General features: G+C 42.6%; 1 protein-coding gene across 3 annotated transcripts in view; it reads left to right on the top strand.

Moving 5' to 3' along the window:
* Positions 1 to 23,985, top strand: part of PCDH11X (protocadherin 11 X-linked) — a 758,870-nt gene extending 734,885 nt beyond the window's left edge. For 2 of the 3 annotated variants that reach the window (XM_083722715.1, XM_083722716.1), the window contains 2 exons: positions 3,314 to 3,746; positions 7,063 to 11,863. In XM_083722715.1, coding sequence (XP_083578841.1) covers positions 3,314 to 3,705 — 392 coding nt within the window. In that variant the 3' untranslated portion in view covers positions 3,706 to 3,746; positions 7,063 to 11,863. Of the gene's footprint in view, positions 1 to 3,313; positions 3,747 to 7,062; positions 11,864 to 23,960 lie in introns of those variants that run through there. The other variant, XR_014560298.1, reaches the window with a different exon arrangement.
* The last annotated feature ends 641 nt before the right edge of the window (positions 23,986 to 24,626 follow it).

The raw sequence follows: 24,626 nt of genomic DNA, 5'->3' as shown, positions 1-24,626 counted from the left end.
ACAATATATATATTGTCCCAGACACTGGGCACCTGTCATAACCAACATTAGTTATACTTGGAGCAGGCCCATTGAAAGGAATGGATGTAATGAAGGTCCATTAATTTCTGCTGCTTTACTGTAACTTAGATGGATGCACTCCATTTTCTTTGCCAGGCAGATTGCAAGGCTGTTTGAGCTGTTGCTTTGAAGAAACTGGTTCAATTGCCCCTGAGGAACTATGTCCTGACACAAAACACACTGGGTCCAAGCGAAATGATTCATGTGCATCTTTGTGATCTCTATGGCATTTCCAAGGGCAGCAGCTATCAAATCTGCTTAATTTGTGGGGTTTCTGTTCCTTTTACATCACAGGAAAGCAAGAATGCTTTACCAGCCTCTTTGTTCTACTATCTACTATTATTCCTCATGGATAATCATATCTCGATCCCCATTTATGCTTGCTGTATCTGACTTTTGTCTCTGATAAAAGCCTCCCTCGATGGATAAGAAGAAAGATTTAGAGAAGTCAATTGGGTTAAGTGATTTTAAAAAAACAAAAAAAGAACCTCAAGGATAGCTACTGGCAATACTGCAACAACCTTGATTCTTGTCCCACACTCCACTTCTATATATAATTACTGAAAACTCTTTTAACCTACGAGTGATACAGGCTGATGAACAATGAATAAAAGCCTTTAAACTGCTATGCTTGTAAGTCAAACTCAGATCTGTATATTTGAGGAGACAGGAATTCACCTGACAGCCTTAAAGGGGGGGAAAAGTTCTTATTTCTGGGGCAGACAAATTAAACAAATATGATCCCACTGTTTGCTCCCCAAAGCAATTTGGAGTTCAAATAAGAACAGGATGTGTACTTTTACTGTGTCTGTGTGTGATCGACATAAAAACAAAAAAAGAGAGACAATAGTACTTAAAACCCAGGAAATTCCGCTTTGCCCTGACTCTGCAAATAATGTGGTAGTTTGATCAGGTATGTGTACTGTAGCTATAAAATAGAGTCACAGCAGGTATATTATCCTGCAGACTTTCTTCTTTTTCTTCTACTTCACAGTGAAAATAGATTCTGGAAAGAGAGACTGTATGAAAGACTAAGAACAAATGTGGGGGCCCCTGCCCATATGGGTGGTTGCATTATACTCATTAAGATGCATGGAGCACTTCTCCACCAACCCCAGTCTGCCTTTAGCCAGTCCCCACCCATTCCTGTTCAGGGTCTGGCACAACTTGTCAGCTTCCTCCCCTCTTGTCTCTATGTTGCCATCATAGACAGGGCCAGTTCAAGACATTTTGGCACCTGATGTGAACCACAAAATGGTTCTGGAGTAGGGAAGAATGGGTGAGTGAACAACTACATCAGGAACAAGGGAGGAAGAAAGATCTACATTGGAAACAAGGTGGGGAGGAGACCACCAGTGACACGCTACTGTATAGGAGGCATGGGGTTGCTGCCAAGGAGGTGGCAGATCCGGCCTCCAAGGAGTATACCACAGCCTTTGTTGCTGCAGCAGTGGGTGATGTATTCTTTGGAGGCCCAATCTAATGCTCTGTTGCCTCATCTTGCCTCTTGGGTAGGCCGGCCCTGCTCCTAGAACTCAGCATGGAGGAAGGTGGGTGAATGAAGTAGATCTGAGTCACTGAGCCACATCAGGTAGCCTCCACATTCAGACAAAAAGGCTGTTTCGCAAAAAAACAAAATCGGGGTTTAACCCAAAGTTTATGCAGGGTTGCCATATGTACTATTTTTCCAGGACACGTCCTCTTTTTCATGGGTAGAGTCACCATAGCTATCCATAGTCAAATATGAATGCACTGGTGAAGCATATCCCAGCACTAATGCACTCTCCACTCACAAACCGAGTCCTGCTGGCTGCAGCGGTCTAATTAACCAGGGTGTTACCTGTGGGGAACATATTGACAAAGCAACACCCAGCAGGATTGAACTCCCTGCTCCCCATCTGGTTAACAGAAGGTTCAATTTAGTTTTCTGCAGTGTGGTTTTTGGGGTATGCGTGCCCTCCCTACTGTATGTTTAAGAGTGTTAAAAATCCTATTTAAATGTAAGTCTGACCCCTGAAGTTTCTGGTTCTACTTTGGAATTAGGGAATCATGTAAATTCAATGTGCATTCCTAGTTTCTGTGTATATACAGAGATATAGAGCATGTTGCATTATGTCTGCAGGTTGCTTCTACAACAGTGGACAACTGTGTTATCCATAGCATCAAAGCTTAAGACTTCATACTCTGCCTTCAAAAAGATATCTTTGTATTTGATGCAAATGAGAACAAAAGCACCTAAATGAAGAGATCATAAAAACATGAAGAGTGAAAATAATTCTCTCATTTTTGGTGTGCTGAAAATTATAGGAAGTGTAATTCTGTGGTGGGTGGAGTTCTATTCATCTGATTCAGAATGGGGCTATTTCCCTTCTTTCACCAGCATAGGAAAAAGACCACATATTTGATAACTTTAAAAAAAAAAATTACTTACAAACTTTCCAAAGGCCAGATTCTTGGGCTTCAGAAAGCTGCACAGGCAGTAAAACTTGGCTTAGTTACAAAGTGATGCAAGTTCCTAAATTACTGGTAGAGGAACTAAAGAATGGCTGGTGAGAGCCAAGAGGGGTGAGCTGGAGCCTCTAGCTCAAACATCTCCACATGCTGAGCTTCTCAGGTAGACTGGAGAGAACAAAGGCTTGATTACCTACCGGTAGTTCCTCTCTAGTTGAGGGAAGTGACTTAGCCAAGCCTGGCAGGACAGCATGCTCTATGGTATCAATCCCTTCATGCATTAATTAGATTTAAGAATGTTGTTATATGAGACTGGTTAACCTGAGACTGGTTATCCCACATGAAGCAGGCTACAGATTCCTTCTCCAGCATCTCCTGGTAGGGCTGGGAGAGCTCCCTATCTGAACACCCAGAGGGTTGGTGCCAGTCGGAGTAGACAGTATTGAACTAGAAAGAGCAATGGATTGATTCAGTATAAAGTGGCTTCCTATGTTGCTATAAATGTCTATAGTTAATGAAATCATACATGTATAATCACAATAAAGCTAAAGAGTTATTCAGTTGAATAGTGTTCTGAAACTTGTTACCCCAGAACATCACAAATATAATTCATCAGGAATGGAGAACTTGTGTTCTTCTCACTGTTGCTGGACTCCTAACTCCCATGAGTCATAGCTGGCATAACCAGTTCTCAAGAACGATGGAAGTTGGAGTCCAGCAACATCTGGAGGGCCCCACCCCTGCTCTATAAGAAATAAATATTATTAAATGACACCTAATCTTCTTCTCTTTTCTTTTTAAGCTATTGAAGTGAACCTCCAAAAAGCTCTTGCTGAAGCTTCTGAAACCTGCACACAAGAATGTCTCATCCTTGGCCATTCTGACAATTGCTGGATGCCTCCTTCCCTGACACAGTACCAGCAATCCAATCCTCCTTTGCCAGCATTCGGCTTCCAGCAAGGATGGGGGTGTGGAGCCATGCCAGAGGGAAGGCACACCCTCGGAAGGCCCCTTCCGAAGGATGATACTGACAAAGGCCAAGGGGGACCCAGGCCTCAGTTCTACAACACCTGCGAAAGACACTGCACCAGTGAAGACCCAGTCAAAGTCATTCCTCTTGCAAACTTCATCCCGGCCCAGGCAGCCTCCATATCTGGGAAGAACGCTACTTTGATCCATGAGCACCAACTATAAAGGCATACCTTGACAAATCAAGCTATTTCGGGCTTTAAAGTGTGAGTGTATATAGGCACAGCTTAACACAATTATAATGCATATGCAAACCTATTCAGGTTTGTTAATATTCATGTATATAAGAATTCTGAGTTGAAGCTGAAGACCTCTATCCTAAGTAACAAGTTAAAGGAAATTCAGCTTAATCAGTATATAACAGTATGCAAAAAACAAAAGGAAAAAAGGAAACAAAAAAGTGTGATTCTTTCCCCAATGAGCTGTCATGACACAAAATATCATTTAAAGACAAGGCTGGTATCCCTTTTTTGATAGAAGTGACAGCAAGTTTTGGAAAAGATCTGCTCAGCAACAGTCAAAGAGGAGAACTTTCGGATAAACTCTTTGCTTTCAGGTCATACTTTTAACTTGTACAGAATAATAATAATAATGAACACCCAGTATAATTATTATACTCATGACAGAGCCTTGCAATTCTTCATGAGGGAACTAAAAATGGAAAGTAAAGTATTCCTGTTATGTTGGTGAGTTCCAAAAGTGGAAACATTAGGAAGGTGGTATGGTACATGCAACCTACAATATGGCATGTGCCTCCCAGAAGACCAAAATGATGAAGGGTGGTATAAACTGTTTAAAACAAACAAACAAAAGTGATCTGTTCACATGCACTTGAAGCACCTGAAGAGATCTGAGCCTTTGCAATGTTGCATTAAATGTGGAATAAATTTATTCTCCACCATAGCCCAGGGAACACACACCTACAATGCCCAGTATCTTCTGGCTTGATGAGGGCATCTTGCTTAGTGCTGGGTTTGTAAGCGAAGAAGGGCAAAGACATTTAGGAGAGGAAGGGCTGGTGTGGTATCACAAAGGGTTGCAACAGATCGGTCTCTTCCAGCCTTGCAAACTGCAGGAAAGTTGATGCGTTGTTTCCTCTATCCTACCTGTGCTGCAAAGCTATCACTGAGAAACTGGTGATGAGGTGTGGAGAGGGAAGATTTATATATATATATATAAATGGGGGTCCACCTGGGGAGCACATTTTGTGTGTGTGTGTGTGATATCCTGCAGCTCCACATGCCATTTAAAAAAGCACAATGGCATGGGCCCCATCTGCACTATGCATGTAAAGCGGTACTGTGCCACTTTAAATGACCATGGTTCTCCCCCACACACAACCCCCCCCCCCGAAATGTAGTTTGTTAAAGTGTGCCAAGCATTGTTAAGAGACCTCCACTATTCCTCTCACAGAGCTTCAATTGCCAGGGTGGTTTAATAGTCAAACCTTCTTCCCTCTGGGAATTATAGTTCTGTAAGGGGAATAGGAGTCTCCTAATAACTCTCAGCATCGTAAATGAACTACCATTCCCAAGATTATTGAGTATTTAAAGCAGTATGATAATGCTCAACATTTATAGTGCAGGTGGGGCCTAGATCTCAGCCAAAACAAGGTCACAATGTGAATGTGATGGTGTTACCGCAATAAGCAGCCATTCCGATTTTGTTATGTAAAACATTAAGGAGGGAAATATTTTATTCTGAATGGGTGCGAAGAAGGACTATACCTTCTAGTATCTGATTTGATTTGGTGAGCTATGATAAACTGCTGCAGCAGCAATCTGGGGGAAAAGAGGGGGCAATATAGAATCACATGTCCCCTCCCTGGCATTCAAACTGATTACTAGCTTCTTTTACCCTCCTTGACATTTTCACATAACTGTTCCTCTGGCAGGCTGCAAGGTGTCATGACACCATCAGGTTTACAACATGTGGTGAATAAGCAGAAGTATAAATAGCTCCTGGCAGGGGCATTTCCCCTTTTCACCCCCCAAAATTTTCTCAACACAATTAACAAACCTACAAACCAGGACAGAGCAATAAAGAACCCAAGCTAGCCAACTTGGAGGAGAGTACCATTAAACCTTTTACAGCACAATCCTAACCATGTCTTCTAAGACATAAGTCTTATTGAACTATGCTAGTTAAGAGGGGTTGGGATTCTAGCTTTAGGCAGGGGAAGCAACAAGAAATTTCAGCTTACCATACAGGAGACGATATACCTCTTATCTTCCACTTTTTCACGTATTATTTTCACAAGTATAGGTCTGATCTGCAAAACATCCCCAAACCAAGACATAACCTCCCTTATTTTGGAGTATGACTCCTTGAAGTCACACACACACACACACAAAATCAGGGGTGCAGAACCTCAGACCTGGAAGTTCAAAGCACCATTCTAGCCTTTCTGGCCCTTGTAACTTTCCCCAATGCTATGTTTCCCCATCAGGCCACACACATCTCCTCTGGTCATACCCCGCACCAGACCAAGGCTACATGCTCATGTGCTTTTTCCTGAGTGGAATATGTCCCTGAACTGTGATAGAGGATAGGTGGAGAGATGTGCATGCAGGGCGTAGAAACCTCTGACATTTGCACAGCTGGAGTGTAGCCTGCTGTATAAAAGTAAGAGCCACACTTGTTGCTCTGTACACTTTTGTGTCTGGGTCCACCTACATGTTGCCTTTCACCCTATGCATCACTGGCCAGCCCCCCACCTGCCTTCTTTGAAGTTTGCCCACACCGGAATGCTTCCCTTCAGCTGAAAAAAGAATCCCCCGGCTCTGCTGTATATTATGTCTCTGTGGATGCCTATAAAGATTCCTAACTATTATTATGCCCCTCGATTCCCCAATCAAATAGATAGACCTTTATGAGTTGTGTTGTGCCTGGCCCATGCAGAGCTTATATGAGGCCCAAGACCCAAGTCTTGTTAGACTTAGATTATAAACTGAAACAAACAAACAAAAAAAGCAGCTGGTCCCTGGTGGGGGCTCCCAACCAGCTTAGCCCTCTGAGGCCCAGGACAAGTGTACCTGATTGCCCTCACCCAGCCACCCACCCCACTCTCTGCATGGGCCTGTGTTGTGCCTCTTGGTGTTAAACAAGTATCCTCTAGGAGACAACATTGTGGTAGTGAATGTATGTTGTCAGTTCCTGTAGGTTTCACTCTGTAACTTCACACGCTGTATGCAAAAGCCATTAGGCAAAATAATTCTTGGCATTTTTTGCTCAGTCTATGCTGAAGCAAATCACTGGCATTAGTCTAAAGAATGAGAGGACCAGGAAGCAAATGTTTGAGGGATGTAATTATGAAGTCCCTCTTGTTAACTTTATTCTGTAGCAGCTCAAGGTGATGTACCAGAGAAGATTAGACATTCATGACTGATCTCTGTGTGCTAGTTTTCGTATACAGTATAATGAATAGCGAGTAAAGGCTATACCGGGTACAGAAAATATGTCTTCTTCTTTTTTTTTTAATATGAAAGAGTCCTGATCCACTTGCTTTTTCTTTCTCCCTAGCCTTTGATTCCTGCAGTCTTGTACATTCTGCAACCAAATAACCTGTCTGTAACACAATCGAACAGCTTTCCTAGCTCCAATTTTACTTTACCACAGACAATCGAAATTTGATGGAGAGAAGGAAGCAAAGTGTGATTGAAAAAGAAGAAGAATCTTTTCCTGTGAAAAGAACTTCATGTAGGCTCATCAATGTAACTTTAAAATCTGTAACTTATGAGCAAACCTCTGTGTGTATAATTACTGTAATATAAAATGGCTTGTAAATTTATTGAAATTCCTGTTGCCGAGGGTTCCAATGAATGCTAACAGAGTTTCTCTGTATTGCCCTCGGCAACTATAAGTAGCTTTATTATCCCCACTGTTATTCTGAACACATTTTGCTTTTAACATGTAATGTAAAGTAATACTACTACTAATAATAATAATAATTACAAGAGAAGTTTCACTTTTAACTTTCCAGTTGCATTTAATTCATATAAAGCTCAGGCTATGTTATTGTGTATCTTTCCCTAACCCCACAAAATGCTTTGTCTGAGATAGGGCTCACTGCATGTAAATTCTGGGATACATGTTAATGCTTTAGATACTGACACAACGACTCAACAGTAATTCAAGCACAGTAAATAGTTTGACAAATCAATCAGAAAGTAGCTTCGGTTCCAGGAAACCTTCACTTAAGTCTTCAGTGTTCGCTTTGTATTAAAAAAAAAAAGCTTCTTTGTTGTTTTAGAAAATAGTCGACATAGGCCTTGATCATGCACATGCACACATAATTGTTAAGTTTAAAGTTTACTTCTTCCATTTAAAAGTTAATCTTACAAAATATTGTTTATATGCCCTATTGGCGGGGGGAGGGGGAGGGGGCAGGGAGAGAGAAAGTTGATTAAGTTTGCATTTAAAGGCAAGCCTAGCAGATCCAACCAAGCTTTTCAGCTTGTAGAAGGTGACAGACTGTGCTGGAGAGCTTTTTATATCCGTGGAGGCTGCCAACACCTTTTAGAACCTTTTGCATAACTGGGGTTCTCAAATGTGCTATGAACCTCCATGGAATTATAAGGCTCTCACTGCAAATAGTCTCTTACCACACAAGGAAGGCAAGGAAAATGTTGCTAGAGAAGTGGGTGGTGCTATCACACTCATCCCACTACAACCCCCCTCCCATGTAGCCCTCTTTCTAGTGCCTAAAGCGGGCTTATGGGTGACCTAAATGTCTGCACCTGATAAGAAACGAGTGGTTGTTGAAACTTCTCTCCCAAATTATAACAAGCTTGTAGCTTTCATACCAGATCTAAGCTCTCCATACATCCATGGGGGGCAGGGTATATATGCTAGATTACAGTTGAGAAGCAAGACCTTACTCCAACCACAATGTCAGTACCTCCAGAAATGCTTCTTATGCAAATTCGCAGTTCAGTGGTATATGCTGGAAAATTCTGCTTGGTTATTTTGCCTGCTGGATACCTAGATCTCAAAGATCTGTGGATTGCTCACTTGACTTGCTTGTGCAGGTCTAATTTTTATGGGATTTGCACAAAAGAACTTAAAGGTGATTTTACCCAGTGTTTGTTCCAACAAATAATAATAATGATGTTATTAATTATATGGCCCCCATCTAACTAGGTTAGCTCAGACTAAGATTCCATCAACCTATGTGTTGGTGTCTTTGATTTCCCATGGGCATAGGAAGCACTGCATTGATTTCTGAACCCTGACACAGAATGATAAGACTACTAAATTATGAAAAAATCATTGGTAAAACATAAAGTTTCCCCAAACTAGCTTTCTTATATCCACTTGAACAGCTAAAATATTGAGCTGATTTTACCCATCCATCAGAATTAAATGGCTTCATCTCCTAATGGCAAATTGAGAGTGCTGTCATGGAAAATCAATACACAAAAAAGTTCATAGTTAACGTGTTTTAAGACTTTCATGGTTCCTGCTAGGTCTTGCCACAATATATTAGGGGAGGGGGGAAATTGTGTCAATGAACTTTATGGTGCTTTAAAGCTACATAGGAAGAATTAAATATCAAGACTTAAAACTACTGGGGGGAAACACCGTTTATCGGATTAGATTGCTTGCATTTTGAATGGTTACTACTAATGCATTCCTATGCATAAAACCATCCATGAGGCAAGGTGAGGAAGCAGCAGGCTCCTGAGAGTTGGAAGGAGTGGCAGATTTGGTTCCCATGGGGTGTGCTGCTCACTGCCTCTTGCAACTTGTTGGCTGCTGAGCTTCCACTGCCCACTGCCACTTCCTCTGCTGCCTACCATGTGACCATCCTCCACCATTGGGCATTCCGGGGAGGAAGAGGAGGAGGTGAGGGGCAGCAATTATTATTATCTTTGGCAGCTCCAGTAGATGCTTCATCTGCATCTCAGGCTTCCTCCAAGGATCTCAAAGAGATAGATGTTACATTTAGAACAACCCTTTGAGGTAGGTTAGACTGAGCAATGTCATTTTAGCCCCAAGTCAACCCAGTGAATTACATAAGTGAGTGAGGGCTTGAACCCAGGTTTCAAAAGTCCAGACTACTATTCTAATGATCACATTTGTAATGGGTCCCCTTAGGTAAAAACTGAGTTTCTCTCAGTACCACTAAACAGCTGATGATGCTATGTGGTATCGCTTATCTTCAGTATAAAACAATTCATTCCAATAGGGGCTCAAGGCTTTTCGAGTGTTCCAATCAAGCAGTAAAAACAAACTGCTGCCTGTTCTGCATGAAACTGAGATTTTTACATGTTTGAGCCCTCAGATTTGAACACTTGAAACACCCACTTATTCTGTTCTTGATGCCTTCAGCTAAACAGGCTCTGATTATATATATATATATATATATATATATAATCTGTGTGAGAAGTTTGATAACAATCAGACATGTGGAATTGAAATCTGATGTCTCATTCACATGTGCAAGTCATCATGATGAGGTCATTAAGTGACGCCTATGTGAACCGACTAGAGAGCAAAGTATGAGCTACTGTGGGAGTAGAATCTCTGTTCCATACACAGATGTCCCTTAGCTAATGACCTCCTATATTCATACAGAGAGAGAGATAGAGCACTTGCTCTCAGAAGCTCCATGTGCACTTCCATTCATTTTTATTCATTTTTTTTAATTGGTTAGGAACATAGGTCAGATAATTGTTCATCTAGCTTAGTGTTGCCTACTCTGTCTGGCAGCAGTTCTCCTGAGTCTGAGGTACAGGTCTTCTCATCATCTAATGCTCGATCCTTTTTTAAACAGGAAGTGCTAGGGACTAGTAGTGGCCAGTGAAGTGCTGTTGATGGGGCAGCATTACTCTTCTAGCTTCCTAACACCGTGGGTCACATGCTTACTGAGAAAGAAAGGGGAAGGGTGCAGCACAGCAAGATTGACTTGGTGCAACATGTGGCAGCAGAAGCATCAGATTGGCTCTGCCACCATGCATCACACTGGGCCAAGCTCCATGCACGTCAGTCCTTCCCTTAAACTACAAAGCTCATTTATGCCATATTGTTTTGGATGGGCTAGGCTTAGTGGCAGAGATCAGTGTTGCATGCAGAAGTCCTATATTCAATCCCCAGCATCTCCAATTACAGCTGAGAGAGACCCCCACCTTAAACTTCAGAGAGCTTCTAGCCAGTCATTGCAGGCAATACTAAACTGCATGCATCAATAGATCAGTGAAGTTTCCCATAGTTTCCCCCACTTCCAAAACTGTGGTTACGGATTCACATGGGACAGCCAGCATGCTACTTGATGTCTCACACCAATAACTACTTTTAATTTTGAATGGAGGAACACTTATCTGGGTACACATTTCATCGGGTGCACAAATCTCTCCCTTCATTGACAGAAATTCCATGCAGGATTATATGCCCCTTACAGTGTTTATAGAGAGCTCCAGAGGAGGAATACAAGCCTCACTCTTCAGGCATTCTCTAGTCATTTTAATTAATCACATGAAGGGGTTTGTGTGCACAGACAAGTGTGCTCATTGTGCCCTATCACCACCCTGATAATCCTCCAAACTCAGAGAGAGAGAGAACTCCTATACTTGTGGAAGCTCCCTACTCTTTAAAAAAATTATTCTGGCTTTTTTCAATTCCTCTTTTGTCCCCAGTCTTGGGCTAAGTTTCACATTTTCTGCACTAGTTTGCAAAAATGCACAGCATGCCCCCCCCCCCACCCAGGGAGTTCATTTTTGTACATGTTTGTTGGCTTGGGGGTAGCATTGCAAAATGTGCGTACATTCTGAAGGATGGGTGTGTTTCAGTTCAAGTTTTGTGTCCTATTTTCCCCAATACAATTGTTTCTGTGCACATTTTTTCCTAACATTTGCCATCTTTCTTTTGCGGGGTGGGTACAGGTCTTTTTGGTGAGAGATCGGGGCTATGCATGACAAATTTCAGGGAAGGGTACATTTTTCAGAAGATGCAGGTTTTGTATGTTCATTTTAAAATGTGAACAGCTTAAGTAGTTTCCCTTGCATCTTTGGGGAAGGGCATTCAGAATGGTGGTGAGGAGGGAGAGCTAATGCATATGTCCCTTTGCCACTCCCCTTCCCCCTCCATGTGTTTAATTAACTTGACTAGAGAATACTTGAAGAGGACAACTGTGCCTGAATTATCTAGCATACAAAATAATAATAATATCTGGACTCTTTCTGAGTCTTTCTCGCCAGTACCCAATAACATCCATGGACATTTACACATGTTACCATATCTAAGCAATCATCCAGTACCATCTGTGTCATCTTATTTAGTCATCTGGCTTATTTTACTTTATTAGCCTGAAATTGATTGATTTATTTTTTTAAAAAAAGAAACTTAAAACTATATACTACAGTACATACTGTGTAGCTACAGAGATTTATTTCATACTATACATTATAAATGGGAGGGGTGCACTTTTTGCCTTCCTCAGGTGAACAAAGTGTCAAACAATGTTTAAAACAAGGAACGGTTTTGTTTTAAAACATGTTTGTTGGAAATAATACTGTGTTCCTTTCTAGCTGATTCACACATCTATGCACAACAATAGGTTTCTCCTCACTCTGCATTGGTTTGTGGAATGTGTGAAAAATGACACTCTCTCTCTCTCTCTCTCTCTCTCTCTCTCTCTCTCTGTCTCTTTCTCTCTCTGTATATATATATATATATATATATATAATTATAAATAAATATATATGGTGTCTGAGGTAGCATTAGGTTGTAGCAAAAGGGGCCGGTGGAATCAACGCAAAGCGAGCCTCTAAGCACTGGAATCATTGCCACTTACTGGCATGTGGCAGAGCAAGGCAGCAGTGAGTTTGAGGCAAGTTTTGTGCCCAACTGGGAGGTTCAATTTGGTGCCAATGGTGCACCCTGATTGCCTTCACTGCTGCCCTACCACACGCACATGCCATCCCAGGAAGCAGTGATGAGATCAGCTCCATGGCTGGGAGATCATCTCCATGACCCCTCCTCACCACACCAGCCCATCCTGGGTTATAGAACACCTCTCCTTGTGGTTAAATCTGTGACACAGTCATCAATGGACATCCATGTGCAAACTGCTTCTTAGGGGAGGAGTTTGGGCTTTTTTTTAAAAAAGGATTTTTTAAAAAATCCATTTTGAATTAAAACCAGTTTTCAAGTTATACTTAGAGGGATGTTGCAACTGTTCCTTTCTCCATCCTAGAGTAGCTTCATTCCGAAGTGTGAATAGGATTCTGCCAAGAGGGGAAGAAAAAAAAAAACAGGAGTGGAAATAGGCAGCAGTATGTTTGGTTGCTGAGTATAATAAGAAAGACAAATTTCATTTGGTTTTGTAGATTTATTTATTTTTTAAAGAGCTTGCCGTCTTTACTGCACTGTTTCCCTCTCCGTTGATCAAACCAAATTCTTCTCAGTAATGAGTGGTATCTTATTCTAAATCAAAATAAACATAGATTATTTAGAAACTTGTTCTTAATTATTTAGAAATTATTTCAGACAGAAAAAGAAGTGTCATTGTCAGCATTTAGGTGCAGCCTGTTGATGCCTGCAAATTAAAAAGACCCCCCCAGTGTGTGGGCTCTCTTGACATAAATGTGTGATTAATCTTAATTGACAAAAGAAAATAGGCTCCTTTAACAACCTTTGTTTAATGAGGGCACAATGCATTGGCCAAATTATGTGTGCTGAAATTGGAGCAAGGTTCATAACAGTCATCCTCTTGTACAAATCCTACTTGTTTCAGGTCTGGGCTTTATCTTTTTGTAAAAGTAAAGAGTTGGGTTTTGTGATCATAAGTAAACAGGCTTGCAGGCAAGGATTGTATTTGGTAAATCCTAGGAAACAAAAATATGTGTATGTCATGTTAACCCTAGTTATGGATGATATCTGAAAAAAGCTTTTGTAAATACATGTATTTGAGTTTGTACTTCAGGGAGATTTTTTCACTCTGTGGCATACTACAGGATTTGAAAGTGATAAAGTCTGTGTATTTGTACTGAAACTGCCCTAATCCACGCTTTAGAATCGTGCTGTTGGGCATTGTACGCTGTTAAGTTCAATAGCATTGGAAGTCCAGTTAAACCCACTGTAGTTCTCTTTCAGGTTATGTACAGCATGTTGTCTTGTTAATTAAGATGCTTATTAATAAAATTAGAGCCACAAAAGCAAAAAAAAAAAAAAGAGTCTTTTTTTGGGAGAGGGGGTGGGGGTGGGGAGGTTCACCATGTGTTGTGTACTTATCTGCCTGCTGGATAAAACAGTTCAAATCAATATTTAAAAGGCTTCAAAAGTATGAAATGGAATCGTTCAAGAAATAAGTTGCTAAAGCTGTCTTCTTCTTTTTTCCTGGTTTGCTCCCACAGTGCTTGGGCCACACAGGACTGATGTGTTCATAGGACTTGGAGTTCTTTGTTACAATGCCCAAAATCAGGAATTTAGAATGTGTGTGCAGAGGTGCAATATCACTGAATCTCAATGCTACACTGCTTGAAAGGGGCCCCCAATTCTGAACGAAACACTGCGAGGAAGAGTAAAGTTAACAATTTTTTTCAACGAATCTGGGGACGCTTTAATTAATTAATTAATTAATTAATTAATTAATTAGCATTCAGGATGTCGATGCTGCTGTGATGGTGGTGGCAGAGGAGCAGCCGCCACCTTGACCTCAACCGCCATGTTTTCCCTTCTTCCAAGATTTCTATCTCCTTTCTCCATGAGCCTGGGCAGCCCCTGAGTTGTTGGTTCTTCGGTGGTGGTGGGGAAGTGGTGCACGGTAGGTCTGGCATGGAAGGCGGAGAGCGGCAGTGGCAGCGAGGCTTGGGCAGCGTGATGCCTCCCTTCCCATTGGAGCAGCCCCAATCCCATTCCTACTCCTGTTTGCACACAAGCTCTGATAGGCAGTGTGAAGCCTTCCTTCACAGCTGAGAGATCCCCGCTCCAATCCTGATTTTACACAAGTAGGAGTTGGGAGGCTGCTCTCATAGGCAGCATGAAGCCTCCCTACACTGCTTAGTTGCTGGGGTCAGGGAAGGTGGAGGCAGCCCAGAAGCTGCATCTTAGAGCCCCTGCATCACCATCATATGGGGACTTCCAAGCAGCCAGCCAGAGCCAACTGCTTTGGGGTGCTGAGACTGCCGCTGCTGTATTTCCCAGGGACATTAGATGAAATCCGGGGACATTCCGGGGATGGAATTTGTCCGGGCACTTATTCACAAATCCAGGGACTGTCCCTGGGAAATGGGGACATCTGGTAACCCTAGCGTAGTGTATCTATTTGTTGAAACATGCTTAGCAAAAACAGTGTTCTAATTATTGACCGGCTGATTCTACAAACCATCTACATGGAGGGAAGGGTCTGCATTGGACAAGGTGAGCCACTTGTCTCAGGCGGCAGAGTGAGAAGAGTGGCACACCAACCCATCCACTCCTGCCCCTCCTCACCCACAGGGCTTTCCACTGTGACAGGTTTGCTTGCTCATTTGCTGCAGTAGTGTAGCTAGGCGTGGGTCCCCATGCCTTGGGCGTAAGTGGTGACTTGGGCGGCACTTACTTTGGGGTGGTGCACCAGAGCCCAAGGGAACACCTAGGTTCAGGTGCCCCAGAGCCCAGTGCACTGCTCCCAAAATCAGTGTGTCCTTAGGCTTGGCTTCCAGTGTGCTGAGCTGCTTTGTCCCCTATCCCGACTCCCTGAGGGTGGCCAGGAGGTACGCAACTACCCTGTGCTGGCCCCATGAAACCCGCAACACATCTGAGCCACACGTCATACAGTGGCTCAGGCGCCTGGAGGCACCATGCTCTGCCCAAGAAGGAAACATGGGGCTGGTCTCCACCCACTGCCTTCCCCTCAGACACCCTCCAGCAAGATTCAGGAGGGCATCTGCAAGTGACTGCAGGGAGCCAGAGCTGCTGCGCCACATCACTTGCAGACACCCTCTAGCAGCCTCCTAGACCGGCTGAGCATTTTGTCCTGCTCAGCAGCCCTCAAAGTGGAGAGCGCTGGGAGGGACACAGTTCTGGCAGTGCGCCCTGCCCCAGCTTGCCCCTCCCCCATGGTGCAATGTCATGGTGCAATGCAGTGTGTGCCGACACTGGACACCCACAGCATGGGACCCAAGACCATAAGAAGAGCCTTGCTATATCAGATCAAAGGTCTCTCTACTCCTGTATCCTGTTCTCGCAGTGTCCAACCAGATCTACTAGAACTAGATTGTCCAAATGTTCTAGATTTGGGAAGAGGGGTTGATTGTTAAACCACTCTGGAAACTGTGGCTCTGTGAGGGGAATAGTTGTCTCCTAACATCTTTCAGCACCCTTAACAAAGTAACCAGGATATTCTTGGAAAACCCATACCTATTAAATGACGTATGATACCGTTGTAAAGGTATAGTGCAGGTGGAGAATTAGTCACAAAACCAGGTATATATAGTCAAGGAGAAATCACATAGGGAAAGAATACTATTTCCTTTTCTTTCTCTTTCAATACAAATGCTATAAAGTTCTGTAAAATAATTTCAGAACCCTTTTTTTTAAAGGGGAAAAAAGGCCTTAACCTGCCATACTTTAGAAAACAATATCCTCAACAGGCAGCAGCCCTGCAAGTCATTCAGTTGAAATAGAATGTGTTTGATCTAACTTCCACATGCAAGAAGTGGGTGGGGACCCACTTAACTATTAAGAACACACCTTTGAAAACCCTCTCTAGTGCTTTCCATGATTCATCTAAAAATCAGTTAAAACTCACAATGTAGCACAATGTATTCAAGAAGATGGATACAAATGCTCCATCCTTTTATTATTATTAAAAAGTAAGTCTTCTGTGTAGCTGTTAAAAAGAGAGCGAGAGATCTGAAAAGATAAGAGAATCAAAATATGAAGTTGAAAGATGAATCTTGACTGGGTAGACAAAGTGAGTGAAATGAGGTTATATGACAGTGAAAAGGTTTAACAAGGTAATGCAATAAATATTTAAAATGTGCAGTCCGATTCTTTGATCCAGTATACTGGCATAGTGACTTCACTATAGGAGAGTTCTAACTGGGGTTAATAGATTCAATCTGCATTCAGACTGTGGTGTGGAGGTAAAGATTGAATCCTTCCTATCCTCCACCCCTGCCAATGCACGCACACATTGTGGTCCCAATTCTGATGGCCCCAGCCTTGTGGTTGCTCTTTAAATGATAAAAATCAGACATGAACGTGAGATAAATGACCAGTCTAATCCAACATTTTGCCTCCACAGTGCTCAAACGGATGATTGTGTGTGTGTGTGTGTTGCTTGACTGTAAGCAAAAACCTCAACACTTTTATGAAAAGCCCAAATGCGGGACAGTGAAGGCAATATTCTCTCCTGTTTTTTTGGTGTGTTTTTTTGCCTTGCAACTGCTACTCAGATGGATTCTGCTTTTGGTCACATCATACCACGTCACTGTGAGCCAGGATCACAGTCTTCATAGGCACCTGAGAAAGTGGAAAAACCCGAATAAGTAAGAAGTATTCAAGTTCAGCCCATGTTCAGGCTGAGTTATTGGCTCATCCATCAATTTAAGACCAGCTGAAGCAGAACTTCTAAGAAAGAACACTAGATTTGGAGCCAGGAAACACTTCAGCATTCAAACCAAACCTTTATCAGTTGTGAAACAGCAATCTTCTTAGTAAACAGACGTGCTGTTTGGTATATGTTTCTTCATTATATTCCGAAAAAAATATCACAATGGCAAATGGAATCCATATATTATGGATTGCCATTGTGCTGAAATCTATGAAAAAAACACAACTGGTTGAAATAATAGTAACCAAAAGCAACTCAGCAAGTAGGGCATAGTACTAGTTTCCTAGAAAGTGACGCTTATTGGAGGGGGGAGGTGGCAGGAGAGTTAATGCTCTGCAAACTCACTTGCAGAAGCAATCCAGTGCTCCTGCTTGTGTGGATGAACTTTCTATCCCCTCACTCCTTCACCAGGACCCATGTGCCAAGAAGCCAATATAGTGACTCCATCTGACCAGGTGAGACACTTCTGACAGTAACTCGGCATCAGTGATTGGGGAAGGCTTCCATTCAGATAACACATAGCTGCCTTATACAGAGTCAGACCACTGCTCCCTGAAGCATAATGTTGTCTGCACTGATGGGCAGCAGCTCTCCAGTGGCTCAGACAGGGGACATTCTCAATCCTACTTGGAGATATTGGGGATTGAACCTGGGACCTTCTGAATGCAAAGCAGGTGCTCTGTCACAGAGCTACAGCACTTTCCCAGGCTCAGGTGCACATATACTCCATAAACGTGATGTGAGGAATGGGATGACTCATAAAGTAAATGTAGGTTATATCCCCACCTAACACGAGGCCTTCTTCCAAACATTGCCTTGAAGGTGGGGGGATCAAATCTTGGGAAATAAGCAACAACATCACACTAGAAATATAGGAAGGAGGGCTGCATGGAGTATCTTGATGTGCTAAATTGTAATTTCACAAATGTCTGTGACATTTAAAAGAATTAATTTAACTGGAACATTGGATGGGATATATGATATTATTTTACACCAAGTCCAGCTAAGTCAGTATTGCCCACTATGACAAGCCTACTAGGGACTCAGGCAGAGGTTTTGGACATCACTTACTAGCTAATCGCTTTTGACTGGAGATGCAAGGCAGCAAGGGATTTAATCTGAGTCCTTCTGCATACAAAATATGTTCACTACCATTGAACTATGATCTCCTCCCCAGAACTGTCCACCCCACCAGTAGGGTATATCAGTGACATTTCTCAGTCATCATTGTAATTGCTAATTTGCTCTGTGTGGGTGATTTGTACTTATGCATGCTAACTGGGATTGGGCTGATGTTTAGAGGACTTCGTATTAAGGCCAAGGACTTACATTTGAGGGCTATCCAATCACAAGCTGTTTCTCAAAACCTGGGCACCTTCAGTTGTTCTGTAATATAACTCGTATCAGTACCAGCTAATGCGGAGAGCACCAGGCTGAAGAAGACTTACTCTAGTTCTAGGAACCAGTGCCTAGGACTAGCAAGAAAAGTTGATAGAAGTTGTTTGAGTTTCAAACTTGAGATTACAATTACTGAAGTGGCCCCATAGTTAACATTTGCCCTCCATGCTGAGATGTGGTTCTATAAATATAAGATATTGGGTAGGTTTTTTGGCAGCCTAGTAGTGTACATTAGACAGTACTGTAGTTGGCATTTCATAAGATTAGAAACACCAAGCTTACTGCTTCATGAAAAATACACTTAAAGAATTGGCAGAGAAAATAAGTCCCTGGGATTTCAAGGAAGTCTTTTAATTCAGTGATATAATCCAGTGGGTTGTATTAGAGGCTCATATGCTGTTACACAGTCTGATTCATACATATTTTAAGCAAGGCTAAAGAACATCTTTATTTGATCAGATGGATCATGTTTTATGATGATGATATACCACTCTGCTGCATGCATTTGATTTATCTGGAATTATAGTAAAATGGCTTTTTTCTGCAGCATTCCACAAAGAGGATTTCTATGTGTTGAGAGAATGGGGGGCGGGTTTCTAACTCAGGGCTTTATCTTGCCAAGAATCCATTTTTTCCAGCATTAATTTGATCTCAGGAATATACCCTGTGTGCATTTGAAGTTGAATCATATTGTCCGAATTCAGACTTTTATTTCTGCACCTGTTGACGGTGGCTTCTCTCCATCCTGCAGAACCATTGCCAATCAGTGTGGACAAGGGTTGACCAGCCCCTTTAAGGCTGCTCTGCTGCTTCTCCCTCCTTTGCTCTTTGTAGTATCCTCCCTCCTTCTACAGTATGGGCTTGGGCTAGTTGTTTAGTGTGGGACCAAGTAGGAATTTTGGGTGAGTCTCAGACTGGCTGTTGGGACTCCCCATTTTCTTGTACTTCACACTGTAGAACAGCCTTTCCTCATTTGCCATTGTTCAGCTGTTTGGCTATCAGTGCAGGCCACGTAATGCCATGCTGAGGCATTATGGGGGAGAGCAATAGAGGCTTTGGGGTACTTGGGGGTTCCATTTGGGCCTAGTCTGTGCATCCTGGTAAATACTGAGCAGCAGAGTCAGGGTGCACAGGTTGGACTTTGATTATCCAATGCTCATATAGCAAAAAAATTCTTGGCAGGAGAGCAAATAGCTTTCTTCCTTACATGCCTGGTGGTGGTAAGAGAGACTTTCCTCTTATGTAACCATTGAACTCAGTCTGCCCATGCTTAGTTATTCAGCTAATTGATAGATCCTCTCATTTGTTATTTATTTAAAAAACAAATCTAACTTCTTTTTTGCCACATAACATGTTGTGTTTAATCTTTCTTCTGAATGTGAGGACATGTGCATTCGTCAAAACTGCATACAAAAATGTGTTTAGTAGGAGAAAATCACACAAGGTTGGTGAAAGTGCTTTTTTTTTTAAAAAAAAAAAGGCAAACAAAGGCAGAATGAGATCTAGACATACAATACTAAGATTGATAGCCCAATGGCCCATGTACTATCAAGGAGTGATCTTCGAATGCTCTGCAAATGACAAGACGTAAGGAGCATTCAGATGACACTCCCCACCTCAAGTTGTAGAAAACATATATGACAGGGTTTGTGAGACCATGTAGGCTAGCCTTACTTTCTCCCCCCCCCCCTCACAAGTCAACAAACATGGTGGCCACATACACATCACTATGTGCTTCTGGATAGCATGTCAATGATTTCCCTGTGTTTAGATGGGTTCTACTTGTATACATTAATATGCACCAGTCAAGTGTGTGGTTAAGGCCATGTTTGCCACACATGCTGTTCCAACAAGTCCATATAGCTAGTCCTGCACTGCTAGGCACCTCATGCAATCTTGCAACACAAGGGGTGTAATCTGGACCACTCCAAATAAATTTGTTCAGCCAGAAGCAAAACGTAATAGGGTTTCCAACAGGAGTCTTTTTCAGCCCTACCTGGAGAAGTCGAGGATTGAACCTTGAACCTTCTGCATGCAAAACAGATTGTCTCAATTGACAATTCTTCCCTGCATTATGCTGCATCCCTTTCCCCCCCTCCTGCGGATTGGTGTTTGCAACAAAACTGTGGGAATTCATGTTAAACCAGTAAAATCTGTTGCTTTCATTATTGCAAACTAGGTTATTTATTTATACTTTCCCCCCTCTGCACCATACTTCCTCCCCCTTCCTGCCATGTTACCAGCCCTTGCATTTTCCTCTGCTCCCATAAGGGATAACTAATACAATGAACCACATTTTCAATTGACAACTTAAAGTATCTCCATGTTTCCTTAATCTCTATTCAGGAGTCTCATCTCTTTGCATATTTTTGTTCTTTCTTTTAAAATATATACAATAAAATAAAAAGCAGCTTGAGAGCAAAGGAATGCATTATTAATACTACATGTCATAAAATAATATAAATACTACCTTTTTTGCCAAGCCTGATCCACTAATCAAGAATAAATGAATGTGTGTGAATTATTCAAGACATCTCAAATACTGCAAATTGTACTCCAATTGAATATTTTGAGTACTCTATTCAGAAATGCAACAAAAGACATCACAAGTCATATTAAGCTCTCTTCTTCAGGAAGATGCCAGGCTAATTTGCTCTGATATTTAGAAGAAACCCGCACATACATACCTAATTAGAAAATATGTGGTCATTTGACATAAAAAGAGCACTGTTGCATCAGGCCAAATGTCATCTAGTCCAGCATCCTGTTGCTACAGTGGTTAACCATCTGCTTGTGGAAAACCCACAAGCAGGGCTAAGCACAATGGTAATCTCTTCACTTGTGATTCTCAGTAAATTATATTCAGAAGCATATTGCCACTTGACAGTGGAGAAAGGGAACCTCTGGAGTTGTCTCGCTCCCTGCCCCCTTTCCATTTAATATGTAACTATCTAACTGACACCTCCATAGGAGGGACTTTCCTCCTTTCTGTCCACCTTTGACAAAATTACTAGATTTTTAAAAACGACTTTCGGTAAAGGGTTTCTGATGCAATCATGTTTATTTTTATTTTATTGGATTTCTGACTTGCCCTTTACCATAAGTTCCAAACAAAGAAGCTACAACCATTAAATGTATGAGTATAAAATGAATAAGACTGTTATAACCAAAAAATAAGAAAGGCGTGGAAGCAATTTTTAAAATATAAAGTGATTAAAAACATTTTTTTAAAAAAACAGTCCTACATATAAAATGGCTAAAAATAGTTTCAGCAGAGATACATACTGGGATAAAGTCTGTTCTCAAATGGATACAGGCATTGGGTTTTTGGGAAGCTACAAAGGGTAGTGATGGGCTTTCTCCATGTAACTTTCTACCAGGTGTTTCAGAGCTCCAACCCTAAGATCATGTATAGGAAGATGCTGAGCCATATGGTTTGGAAGTATTTGTTGATAACTCCCAGCTATACCTCATTTTAATTCATCTGCCACTGGTTCCTTGGATTTAGTGCTTACTAATGCAGCCCAGGCCACTCCTGCACTTTTTAGGGATGGGTGCCTATATTCTCTAAACACCCAGAGGGTGGAGACTTGCATTTATTAGGAATCAACTTAGCAGAGACTTTTCTTTCTTTCTTTTTCCCTCTGTGGCCACGGCAACCAATTTGTCATGGTGCTTCTAGTAACCTCCAGGACCATTGTATCCCACCATCCCTCTGAAAAAAAAAAACCTCTTACATCATGATTCACTTGTTGAGTTATGGAAGGAAAACACAACTTCCTATGCTGATTTGCTGGGGAGGGGGATATTTTGGCAACAATGCAGTGAACAGAGTTGGGTTCTTCCCTGTTGCTCCAGTACATAATCCTGGGGTTCTGAATCCACCATTTACCCTAGAAAGATAAACTATTTTTATATATTCTGCCTTTCTGCCTCAACATAGTTATCAAAGTTGCAGCAGGGACTGAGGTACCTTTAACCAAAATGGTGAAGCCTTTTCCTGTAAAATGAGACCTGATGACCATGGTATGTGGCAGGAATAAGGAAAGTTGGCCATGTTGTTGGACTACACCTCCCATCATCCTTGACTATTTGCCATGCTGGTTGGGTTTGATAAGAATTGGGGTCTAATAATATATGGAGGGCTACAGGTCTTCCTCCTTGGTTTTTGGTAAATTTTAGCTATATGTTGGTATGTCAAGAAGAAGAAGAAGAAGAAGAAGAAGAAGAAGAAGAAGAAGAAGAAGAAGGGGGGGAATTATAAATAAAGGCCATATACATCTAATAATGTGAAAAAACAGATTCTTAGTCTCAATTGTCCTGCGTAACTCTTATGATGGTTTCACTGCAACCAAAAGACATTCTAAACTGATACAAAACACAAATGCAATTTTATTCCAATAGATTTCTGTAAAGCCTCAGGGCAGCTAAGCACGGCTTTTTATAATGGCAAAAGCAGACAAGAACAATTTCTCCCTACCTGAGAAGTGTTAACCCCAGAGGACAATGATACAATGAGATTATACAATTCTTACACAGCAACATCTCAGAGGAGTATGAGATCTCAAGGTGTATATATGCAGCTTTTAGCAGAAAAAAAAAATGGAGGGGGGATTCACACATTAATATTAGGGATGGATGAATCTATTTTTTTAAAATTTCTCCCAGTTTCTCACTTCCCCAATATTAAATTCAGTTCTCCACATTTACACAGCAATTTCTGATTTTGTAATAAATCTTCCTTAATATTCACTGGCGTTCAGTGGGTCCAAGGAACAAAGTGACTGATGTTTGTGGCAAGGAGGCAAACAGGAGAGAAAGAGAGGGGGGGTGAGAGGAGAGACTTCAGTCCTCTCACCACTTACAGCTAACCCCTCTCTTCTGCTAGCTTTGCCCAGGAAACAACCTGGGAGACGGCAGAAACACAAGTGGAAGAAAACTCCATTTTAATGAAATCAAACACTTGGGAGGCTCATCATCATGTCTACCTAGTGGCAGTGTAGGCAGCAAAGAAGGCATACTTTGCTGCTTCCATTGCATTCTCATTGTGCCATCCATCCAGCATAGCTCTCCCTGGTAGTATGGGGCCTTTTAAAGACTGGCTTGAAGGAGGTGTCAGAAATGATGGTAGCTCACTGTAACTTGTCTGCAAAGCATTTTAAGGATAAAATCACTTGCATCCACCAGGACATTAACGCCACTGTTACAGCAGATGAATCTCAAGAGGTGTCCAGAGCACTGTTTAGTCCTGTTATGTTGGATGAGTTCCAGTTAGTAAAGCTTGAGGATGCAAACAAGGTGCTTGGATTGATCAGGGCAACTGCTTGCACTCTGGGCTCCTGTGCCACTTGGGTGATCGAAACCAGCAGGGATGGGACAACTGACAGAGCTGGGTGTGTGTGCGTGATTAATGCCTCCTTGCAAGAGAGGGTGGCTGGCCCCTCCATGCTTGAAGGAGGCAGTGGTAAAACCACTCCTCAAGACAGCGACGTAGCGTGGGTTGTCAGCACCCGGGGCAAGGCAAGTAATTTGCGCCCCCTAACCCCTAACCTGCCACCGCTGCCAGGTTCTTCTTGCTGCTGCCTGGGCTGGGGTATTTACGGTAAGGTAGCCACGGCGGTGGCGGTGGGTCCGTGTCAGGTGATCTGAGGCGAGTTGCCGCTGGCGCTGCCGCCCAAACGACGCCGCTCGCCCGGAGGAGGACAGAGAGGCAAGGAAAATGCAACATGGCCCAGCCGCTGCAGCAGCAGCGGCGGCGGCAGGGCTGTGAGGAGGGGCTGCCTGGCACGCCCTCCGCAGCCCTGACGCGCGGGGACCGCGGCGAGCGCTGAGTGCCGCTGCCTGCCAGACGCCTTCAGCTCGGACGCACGCACAGCTCGTCGGTTCCGCGAGACATGGGGCTCTGCTACAGCCTGCGCCCGAGGCTCTTTGGCGACTCCGGAGGCGGCGAGCGCGCCCCCCCAGATGTTGCGGCCGGTGCGGCCGGCCCCCCCTGCACCCCCATGCTACGCCACTGCATCAAGAAATCCTCCCTGGATTCAGAAAATCTAAGTAATTATCAGCCAGTTGCTAATCTCTCCTTATTGGGCAAGATTCTTGAGTAGGTGGCTGTGGACCAGATCCATGCACTCTTGAAGAAAACCGATTT

The sequence above is a fragment of the Podarcis gaigeae genome, assembly GCF_964106915.1.
Source record: "Podarcis gaigeae genome assembly, chromosome: Z".
NCBI classification, from domain to species: Eukaryota; Metazoa; Chordata; class Lepidosauria; order Squamata; family Lacertidae; genus Podarcis; species Podarcis gaigeae.
Note: the sequence above shows the minus strand (reverse complement) of the source record. Positions and strands in the feature narration are given on the sequence as shown.